The 11,383-nt window shown below is 36.4% G+C and overlaps 1 protein-coding gene across 1 annotated transcript; it reads left to right on the forward strand.

The window, feature by feature from the left end:
* Nucleotides 1-3,210: 3,210 nt before the first annotated feature.
* LOC148206690 (uncharacterized) lies at nucleotides 3,211-9,718 on the forward strand. Its single transcript, XM_088108575.1, has 2 exons — nucleotides 3,211-4,296; nucleotides 8,456-9,718. The coding sequence occupies exons 1-2, from the start codon at nucleotides 3,211-3,213 to the stop codon at nucleotides 9,716-9,718; spliced, it is 2,349 nt and encodes a 782-aa protein (XP_087964701.1).
* Nucleotides 9,719-11,383: the final 1,665 nt, after the last annotated feature.

Below are 11,383 nucleotides of genomic sequence, written 5' to 3' on the forward strand. Positions count from 1 at the left end.
GGTCTTAACTTCAACTTCTACCAAATTTTCTTCTCTCAGCGTATCTTCCAATAGCTCATCTCCTACTGCTCACATCCACACGGATGATCATTGCAACGACAAGGACGGACGTACAAAACCAGACAATACAGGAAAAACACAGGGTAAGCTTACGTAATCTAATTCATGCACAAACATATATTTCATCCAATCAATCAAACAAGATAATTCATCATACGTATCATACAAAGCCTATTACTAGACTGACTGTCCGGACTGTATGAAATCTGTGTAGCTACAGGCGTTCGTGCACCCGGGTGATGTAGTAACTGGGATGCCCTCAACAGCTGCCACCCGAGGTTAGCCCTATCTGTCCAAAGTACCCCTAAGGACTAGGACCTCCTGCCGTTCCCACACATGACCTACCCTCCTCTACATGAAGACGAGTACCCACGGAATATCATGATGAACAACCAGCTTAGCATACCCACAGTCATACTTTACCAATTTCAATATTCAAGCATGAGTCATTCCTCCCCGGAACGCTCATCCAAAAACCACAACCTTTCCATATCTCATTTTCTTCATCTTTCTTTAATAATCATCTCACTTAACCATTTCACACAAAGATCTGTTCGGATACAATTTACCGAGCGTTCAACCCTGACTCAGAACGAGACTGAACAATTGGAGCGTGACCGAGAGGTCTCCAATTCCAGAATGAATTTAGACCAAGAGGTTTACTATCGGTTTGAGAAAGAAACCAAGTACAATCTAATATCACTACCAATGAATAGAACGAACGTAACTTACAAAATGAGTCAATTAGATGAACTGACTCTTAAGAGCTTTAACCGAACATCTAAAAGACCATACTCAGCACTAAAGCTCCAGGCCGAAGCAAATAGACACAGACACTCCAAGAGATTCAAAGAATAATACGTAGAGGAATCCCCATGAATAAACTGAGCGTTTATGAGAACTTAGATTATTTAGATTTAGTATCAAGAAATACGAATTTCAGTTAAAGACTGAACACTATAGTGAGCGAACCCTAGTGGTTTGAACGAACGCTCGTATTAGAAAATTTAGTTTAAGGAGATAGAACGAGTGCTTGGTGTAAGACCAGACACTTGCTTAGGACGAACACCTGGTATAAGACCAGATGCTACTACACTTATAGAAAAGAGGTTTGATAATTATACTAAGATACTATTGGAGTTGAATTTAAGAATAACTAAAATATAAAATTTCATATATATATATATATATATATATATATATATATATATATATATATATATACACTTAAATTTATATCAGGATATCAAGACAGAACTATACTTGGCCGAACGCTCAAGCACAATATTTCGAAGGGTAGACACTCGTCATCAACTCGAATTCTTCCCAAATGAAAGAACCCACTACAAATCCAAATTCACTAGAAAACCGAACGGTCAAGGACCGTTCAGTAACGTACGTACACTTTCTTAGTGGAATTTCTTACCAGAATCATTATTATTCAAATTCAGTTCTCAACATATAGTTTCACACCTTTATACCTTCATACCATAATCAATTTTCATACTTAATAAGATCCATATCATATAAGTTTCATATATTTCATACATTAGAACATAGCAACCATCATATATCATATAGTCAAATATCACAATAATCATACTTCACTTTAATTTAGCAACTCGAACGAACGTTCATGCAACACAGTAAACATACAAATTAAATTAAATAAGCTTCCCTTACTTCTAGTGTGAACGATCGTCCTAGAGGCAGAAATACAGTTCCCACTACCGGTTATCCTACTCTCGATGCTCGACAATTTTCAACTAAACCAAGAAAATCAAAACATTCTCAGAACTACTCTTTTGAAGAATGGCGATCAACACAGAAGAACAGAACTGAATTTGCATGCCTAGGAAAATGAACGTTAGAGTGAAGAGAAGGACTTACCAGCTCAGCTTCACAAACCGAACGGTTTAACTGGAAGCTCTTGACGCCGGAAGCACTTCTACGGTGTCTGAATGATGATCGGAGAAGAGAAAGGGTGAGTTTTGGTAGAGAGAAGGGAGAGCTTCTAGAGAGAAGGAGGAGAAAATGAGAATTTCAGAGTTTGGGAAGAAGGGTGCATGTAGAAGAGAGTGGGACGAAAGTTTCAGAAAAAATCAGTTTTCTTCCTACGTCAAAACGAGCGTCCGCTCTTCTACCTGTTACCAATGAAGAGCATTGGTAAATTTGAAGATAAACAATTTTGATGATGCTGAAAGATGATACATTGTTATTGTTGTTTTAAAAGCAATTTGTAGATTATAAATGTATTAGGAAAAGTCTTCAACATGTAATACTTAGAAAAATTCGTATTTTTAGAACTGCTACGCATTTAATCGATTATTAGAAGCTATAATCGATTATCCTGAGCCCTTCTGAAAAACCTCGTTGCTCTGGAATAATCGATTATTACTCCGAATAATCGATTATCACAGTTCTGATGAGAACTGCCAAAAGTCTCTGGAATAATCGATTATTCCTCAGGATAATCGATTATCACTTTTTGAAAACCCTGTAACGGACTCGAATAATCGATTATCACTAACAATAATCGATTATCTGCGGCAGTTATAATTCATCTTTGCAAACTTTAGACCAGTGGGCTATATAGATGAGTTCCAGAACTCTTAGAAAGGTCTCTAAGCTTTTGAGAATACAGTGTTATCTGAGGAAGTTCTAAAAAGCTAGTTCAAGTGCTTTGCCTGGTCTCGTGAATAGGAGAAGCTCGCGTTTCGTGTGTCGATAGTCGGAGCGGTTCTCTTCGAGTTGGCAAGGTGGTCATCTTCCGGTTCGTTCGTCGAAGGAAGGTTTTTTATTTGTTTTTATTCACTCTTATTGTAATTTGTAAAACTGTTTTTAGTGAAAACGTTAATCACTTTTTATAGTGATTAACAACTGGACGTAGATTCTTTTGAATCGAACCAGGATAAAAATTCTGTGTTGAATTTTCTTGCTCTCTATACTCTTTACATTTTACGCATATCAACTGTTTGATAAATTTTCTCTAAGAAAATTGTTTTTCTAAAACGGACTATCAAAACTTGATTTGTGACCGTAACACGCTTTCCGAGTATTTTATTCCGCTGCGCGACTCTATAACGGTACCGATTGTTCCGACAATTGGTATCAGAGCTTGCTTTGATATTCTTTCAAACTTTTGCAAAAATGGCCGGTCATCAAAATCAAGTATATGCTGAGGGTGCATCCATCAACAGACCACCTCTTTTTACGGGTGATAACTATGCATTCTGGAAAGTCAGAATGGAAATTTTTATGGGGTCTGTTGACAGAGGCATCTGGGAAGCTGTGCTAAATGGTCCCTATATTCCTAAAAGAACTGTTGATGGTGTAGAAGTAGAAAAACCATACTTTAATTGGACTCCTGAGGAAAGTAGAAGAGCCCAATTTGATATTAAGGCTCGTAATATTATTTCATCTGCTGTAGTACTTGATGAATTTTATAGAATTTCAGTGTGTAAGACAGCACAGGAGATGTGGGAGGTCCTCAGAGTCACACATGAGGGTACAGACGACGTGAAACGTGCAAGGAAGAACACGCTCATTCAGGAGTATGAGATGTTCAGAATGCAGCCTGGAGAAACAATATCTGATGTCCAGAAGCGTTTCACTCACATTGTGAACCACCTGACAGGTTTGGGTAAGACTTTTGACACTGATGAATTGAATGTGAAAATATTGAAATCATTAGACAGGTCTTGGCAACCAAAGGTGACTGCCATTTCGGAGTCTCAAAACCTCACTCAAATGTCAACGGCGATTCTCTTTGGAAAGCTTCGTGAGCATGAGCTTGAGCTAAGAAGATTAACTACAGAAGAGGATCAAGGCAAAAGAAAGACGCTTGCCCTCAAGTCTGAAATCTCAAAAGGAAAAAGTTCTAAGAGAATTGAGGATGATGATTCCGATAACGATGAGGAAAACATGAGTCTTATGATTAAGAAGTTTGCTAAATTTATGAAAGCAAAGGGAAAAGACAAATACCATGGAGAAAGGAAAGAAAATCGAGGATCTCCATCAAGCATTAAATGTTATGGATGTGGAGAAAGGGGTCATGTGAAGACTGACTGTCCTAAGAATAGGAAAAGTGAAGAAAAGAAAGAAAGAAAGTTTCCAAAGAAGAAGAAAGCTTACATAGCTTGGGAAGACAATGCTTCTAGTTCTTCAAGTTCAAGCGATTCAAATGAAGAAGCAAACTTGTGCTTAATGGCAGACTTAGAAGATGCAGGAAGCCAAGTAAGTAATTCTAGCTTAGAGTCAAGTGATGAGTTTGACTTACAAAAGGCATTTCTTGATTTGTTAAATGAATCTGAAAAACTTGATGTTGCTCATAAAAAGCTAAAGAAAGAGCATAATGAATTGAATTTGAGGTATGAAAAAGCACTAGATGATGAAGTTGTTTTGAGAAACAAAGTTAGTAATTTGGAAACTAAATTATCTGAATGTGATACTGTTATACAACCTGCTGAATGTCTATCATGTAAAAGTCATATGTTTGATATTGACATTCTTGAGAATTTACTTGCAAAGGCAAATAAGTCTAAGTCACATGCCAAAACAATCTTTGAGAGAAGCAATGCTAGAAGTGGAAACATGCATCTACACAAAAAATATAAAGTGATAAGAACTCGTAGAGTTTGGGAAGAAAAAGGAACTCTTGTGAAAAATAAAGTGAATGAGGCTTGTTGTTTTTACTGCATGAAATTTGGTCACACCTCAAACAAATGCAACATCAAACATTTTGGTGTTCCAAATGGTAAATATGCATGGGTTAAAATTGTAAAATGATGTATATTATGCATAAACTAACCCAAAGGACCCATAATAAGATTGGGGACCTAAAGTCTTGCTAAAATTTGTTTTGTAGGAACTTACTAAGTCAAAGAAGTCACTGTGGTATCTTGACAGTGGTTGTTCAAGACACATGACCGGTGACAAGAAAAGGTTTATTTCTTTTGAGAAGAAGAAGCAAGGATTTGTGACCTATGGAGATAATAACAAAGGTAGAATCATTGGCACTGGAGACATTGGAGGAGGAAACATATTGACTATAAAGGACGTATTATGCGTTGAAGGTCTCAAACACAATCTCCTAAGCATAAGTCAATTATGTGACAAGGGTCTCAAGGTAACCTTTGAAAGTGATAGATGTACCGTATATTTTAAGAATTCTACTGAAATTGCTTTGCAAGGTGTTAGGCATAATAACATTTACTTGATTGATATTGAACATGCATCTAGTCATAGTATAACATGTTTAGTTGCCAAAGAGGAAAATCCTTGGTTATGGCATAAAAGAGCTGCGCATATTCATATGCAACATTTAAATAAATTGAGTTCAAAAGATCTTGTGATTGGTTTGCCTAAATTAAAATTTGAGAAAGACAAAATATGTTCTGCATGTCAAAAGGGAAAGCAAACCAAATCCTCTTTTTCGTCTAAAAACATGATTTCAACATCAAAACCTTTAGAACTTTTGCATATGGACTTGTTTGGTCCATCTAGAATTAAAAGTTTTGGTGGAAACTACTATGCTCTTGTGATTGTTGATGACTACACTAGATTTACTTGGACATTGTTCTTAACCTTGAAAAGTGAAGCTTTTAAAGCATTCAAATCATTTGCAAAACGTGTTCAAAATGAAAAGGATTTGAAAATCAAAACCTTGAGAAGTGATCACGGTGGTGAGTTTGAAAACGAATCTTTTGAAAAGTTTTGTGAAAAACATGGAATTGCTCATAATTTTTCTGCTCCAAGAACTCCCCAACAAAATGGTGTTGTTGAAAGGAAAAATAGGTCATTAGAAGAACTAGCTAGGACTCTTTTAAATGAATCTAATGTGCCAAAATACTTTTGGGCTGATGCAGTTAGTACTGCTTGTTACGTGTTGAACAGAATGATAATTAGGCCTATTCTTAAGCTAACTCCCTATGAACTGTTTAATGGTAGAAAACCAAATGTATCTCATTTGAAAATCTTTGGATGCAAATGTTTTGTTTTGAATAATGGTAAAGATAATCTAGGCAAATTTGATGCTAAATCTGATGAGGCAATCTTCTTAGGATACTCTTTAACTAGCAAAGCATATAGGGTGTTTAATAGAAGAACCCTGAAAATTGAAGAATCAATGCATGTTGTCTTTGATGAAATTGTGGACCTTGAGGTGAACCCTCTTGAGTCAAATAAACCAATTGCAGGTGATGAGGATTATTTGAGGGAAGCTCTTGAAGAGATGTATCTAAATGAAAACTATCCTCCAGAAACTCAAAATGAACATCAAGTAGTTGATCCTAAAAGCTATCAACAACCAAGAGGACTTTCTTTGGACAACATCATCGGAGATATGTTAAAAGGGGTAACTACTAGACACAATCTTAATAATTTCTGCTTAACAGTAGCTTTTGTGTCTCAGGTAGAACCTAAGAACATAAAGGAAGCTCTTCAAGATGATAAATGGTGTGTTGCTATGCAAGAAGAACTCAATCAATTTGAAAGGAATGATGTTTGGGAACTCATTCCTAGACAAGATGATTATCAAATCATTGGAACAAAGTGGGTGTTTAGAAACAAGCTTGATGAAGATGGCAACATCACCAAGAACAAAGCCAGGTTAGTTGCAAAAGGCTACTGCCAAGAGGAAGGTATCGACTATGATGAAACTTACGCCCCAGTAGCCAGGTTAGAAGCAATTAGATTGTTACTTGCGTATGCATCCTTGATGAAGTTTAAATTGTATCAAATGGATGTGAAAAGTGCATTTTTAAATGGTTTCATTAAAGAAGAGGTATACGTTAGTCAACCTCCTGGTTTTGAGGATTTTAAATATCCTAATCATGTTTATAAGTTGAAAAAGGCCTTGTATGGTCTAAAACAGGCACCTAGATCTTGGTATGAAAGACTTAGTACTTTCTTGATTGAAAATGACTTCTCTAGAGGAAAGGTTGATTCAACCTTGTTTATTAAAAAAGTAGAAAAACATATCTTGATTGTTCAAGTATACGTAGATGATATCATTTTTGGGTCTACAAATGATTCATTGTGTGAGGGATTTGCACAAATCATGCAAGGTGAATTTGAAATGTCTATGATGGGTGAGCTTAACTTCTTCTTAGGACTGCAAATAAAGCAAATAGATGGGGGAACTTTTGTCTCCCAAACTAAATATTGTAGAGAAGTGCTTAAGAAGTTTGGTATGGATACTTGTAAAGAGGCCAACACACCTATGGCAACGTCCTGCTATTTAGATAAGGATGAATCTGGTGAAGGAGTAAATGAAACCATGTTTAGAGGAATGATAGGATCCTTACTTTATCTAACTGCTAGTAGACCAGACATTATGCAAAGTGTGTGTGTGTATGCTAGGTACCAAGCTAATCCTAAAGAATCTCTTCTCATTGCTGTCAAACGGATTTTGAAATACCTTAAAGGCACCCCATCTTTTGGACTTTGGTATCCTTCTGATGCTTTACCTAGTTTGATAGGTTATTCTGATGCAGATTATGGTGGCTGTAAGATTGATAGGAAAAGTACTAGTGGAACATGTCATTTTCTGGGCTGTTCTTTAGTGTCTTGGCATTCAAAGAAACAAGCTTGTGTAGCCTTGTCTACCACTGAAGCTGAATACATTGCTGCTGGAAATTGTTGTGCCCAAATTTTATGGATGAAACAACAACTGGAGGATTTTGATATCTTCCTTGATCACATTCCTCTGAAATGTGATAATACTAGTGCTATCAACCTCACTAAGAACCCCATAATGCACTCCAGAACTAAGCACATTGAAATTAGACATCATTTCTTGAGAGACCACATTCAAAAGGGAGATTGCCAAATTGAATACATTGACACTTTACATCAATTGGCTGATATCTTCACTAAAGCACTACCTAAAGATAGATTCTATGAGCTTAGAAGAGAGTTAGGAGTGTTAGATATGTCCTAAATTCAAACTTTATAAAATTTTCTCAATTCTGGTACGATCAGCGCTTTTAATCGATTATCAAAAGATAATAATCGATTATTTCTTAGCTTTGGAAAAACCCCTATTCGCAGATAATCGATTATCACTTATAATAATCGATTATTTTTAGCTTTGGCCAAAACCCCTATTCGCAGATAATCGATTATCACTTACAAATAATCGATTATCCATATTCAAAACCAAAACTGGACTTGTCTTCATACATAATCGATTATTACACAATTTCTGGAAAGTGACTTATGAGCAGATAATCGATTATCACTTAGAATAATCGATTATTACGCGATCTGTTTCAAAAATATAGCCGTTACAGTGAATCCTAACGGCTGGAAACGGTCATAAACGGCTAGATTCTCCATTTTTTCTTATAAATAGCCCCCTATAATCGATTATTACTCACTTCTTTGCACCCAGAAACCTGCTGTACCCACATCTGAACCAAATCTCTCCTCTTTATTCTTTCCTTCCAACGTTTCTTTTGTGCCCACTTCTCTCATGGCTGAATCAAGAAGAACCCGAAGGAGGACTGCTGGTGCTTCTTCCTCTCGCTCCCGCAATGTTCGTCCTGCTTCCATCGAAGGTTGGATTTCAGATGAGGAGCAACATGGTGACTATGTTCATTTCTGGCAAGAACGCCGAATCATGGCGGTAAAGTTCATCCGTCTCGACTTTTATCGTTATTATGGCTTTCAATTTCCAGATTTGTTTCGTGCTCAAGGACTTACTCATCTAGTGGAGCAAAAGGGGTGCATATACCCTGATCTTATCCGTGTCTTCTACTTCAATATGCGTTATCGTGACGGCATCATCACAACAAAGGTAAAAGGTGTCCCTATAATTCTGGATGATGACATATGGACAAATGTTGCACAACTCACACTATGGGATGATGCTGTCAAAGTCCATCTTGGAGTTCCGGACTTCAATCGTCTCCTCGCCTTTCAATCTTTTTTGCGTCATCCTGAACACCAAATCAATCGTCGACAATTGCTTGTGGGTGGATTCAAGGTTGAAGAAAGGATGATTCATTACTTAATTGTATGGATCCTATGTCCTCGTGCCACTAACCATGCTCAATGCTCGGAGCAAGATCTTCTACTACTATATGGGATTTTAAATCACATCCACATTGATTGGCCAGCCCTCATCTCCGACACCATGGTAAAGGCCAAGAAATATTCTTCTTATCATTTTCCATATGCACTTCTCATCTCTCGAATTTTAGAATACAAAGGTGTAAGTGTGGACGGCGAACTCACTACCTCCATTCAAGCAATTGGCACTGAAATTGGTGAGACAACATTTCGCCAAATGGGTTTTGTTGCTCGTGGCCGTGTGATCATTCACAAGGATGATGATCACCACGAAAATGTCAATGACGATATGGAGGCCCATATGGTTGATCCTGTCCCAGCTGCTACCTCTGCTGATGATGGTCCTTCTCACATGCCTTCAAATTCATCCCTGACTATGGAGGAGCATTTTGCAAACCTGTCTAAACAACTGGAGGATATGCGTCTCTTTCAACAATCTCACTTTGACCAAATATATGAGTGGCAACAAAATCATGAAGAATTTGTGATCGACCAGTTCAATGACCTTGACACTCGCATTGGAAACATTGAAAATCATTTTAATCTCCAACCTCCAGAGAGACCACCAAGTCCTGAATTTTAGATTTAGGATTTTCTGATTAGTGTGCTTTCATGTTTGTTTGTTTTGAATTCCTAGAATGTTTTATCATCTTCATGTCTTGCTTTATGTGCCCTTGTACTCTTTAATGTTTTCCTGAATAAAATGATCTACTGTTTTAGTACTTACACTGTTTAATTGAGGGGAGCTCATATTAAGGGGGAGCATTATCACTCTTTTTGCTTATGATCAAAAAGGGGGAGAAATATGTGCAGTTACTACTAACTCCTACTGTTGTCTCTCAGTTTGTATCTTTTGCAGATAACCCAACATTGCTTTTAAAAAGTGATTTTTGATCATCATCAAAAAGGGGGAGATTGTTACCAATGAAGAGCATTGGTAAATTTGAAGATAAACAATTTTGATGATGCTGAAAGATGATACATTGTTATTGTTGTTTTAAAAGCAATTTGTAGATTATAAATGTATTAGGAAAAGTCTTCAACATGTAATACTTAGAAAAATTCGTATTTTTAGAACTGCTACGCATTTAATCGATTATTAGAAGCTATAATCGATTATCCTGAGCCCTTCTGAAAAACCTCGTTGCTCTGGAATAATCGATTATTACTCCGAATAATCGATTATCACAGTTCTGATGAGAACTGCCAAAAGTCTCTGGAATAATCGATTATTCCTCAGGATAATCGATTATCACTTTTTGAAAACCCTGTAACGGACTCGAATAATCGATTATCACTAACAATAATCGATTATCTGCGGCAGTTATAATTCATCTTTGCAAACTTTAGACCAGTGGGCTATATAGATGAGTTCCAGAACTCTTAGAAAGGTCTCTGAGCTTTTGAGAATACAGTGTTATCTGAGGAAGTTCTAAAAAGCTAGTTCAAGTGCTTTGCCTGGTCTCGTGAATAGGAGAAGCTCGCGTTTCGTGTGTCGATAGTCGGAGCGGTTCTCTTCGAGTTGGCAAGGTGGTCATCTTCCGGTTCGTTCGTCGAAGGAAGGTTTTTTATTTGTTTTTATTCACTCTTATTGTAATTTGTAAAACTGTTTTTAGTGAAAACGTTAATCACTTTTTATAGTGATTAACAACTGGACGTAGATTCTTTTGAATCGAACCAGGATAAAAATTCTGTGTTGAATTTTCTTGCTCTCTATACTCTTTACATTTTACGCATATCAACTGTTTGATAAATTTTCTCTAAGAAAATTGTTTTTCTAAAACGGACTATCAAAACTTGATTTGTGACCGTAACACGCTTTCCGAGTATTTTATTCCGCTGCGCGACTCTATAACGGTACCGATTGTTCCGACACTACCGACACCTGCCTTCCACTATCTAATTTCTGATCCTCGTTGCTTGACACCTGGCGTCCGTGCAGTGGGTTTTTGGGTGCGTTTTAATGAGGTCTGACACAATATGTATTTGTTTTTATTATTAAGCATTATCTTTTGATATTTTATAACAAAAGACAATATGCTTTATTTGATATTATATTAAAATAAATTTAACTATGCTTTTAGTCTTAAAATATGTGATTCAAATTTGTTTTTTTTTTCACAAATTAAAAATAATAATTAATCATGCAATTAATAAAAAAAGTTTCTGTAATTAAAAAAAATGCATTTTGAACTTTATAGATGGCAACCACATTAATAAAATTGTTGATGTGAAATTTAAAAGTTTA

Source organism: Vigna umbellata, chromosome 1 (assembly GCF_029865625.1).
Source record: "Vigna umbellata cultivar VRB3 chromosome 1, Vumbellata_1.0, whole genome shotgun sequence".
NCBI classification, from domain to species: Eukaryota; Viridiplantae; Streptophyta; class Magnoliopsida; order Fabales; family Fabaceae; genus Vigna; species Vigna umbellata.

Bases quoted from the DNA above. Each gene is read 5' to 3' on its own strand.
- LOC148206690 (XM_088108575.1), top strand. From the start codon at position 3,211: ATGGCCGGTCATCAAAATCAAGTATATGCTGAGGGTGCATCCATCAAC. The intron at 4,297-8,455 runs GTAAGTAATTCT...CTTTGCACCCAG, and splicing joins TAGAAGATGCAGGAAGCCAA to AAACCTGCTGTACCCACATC.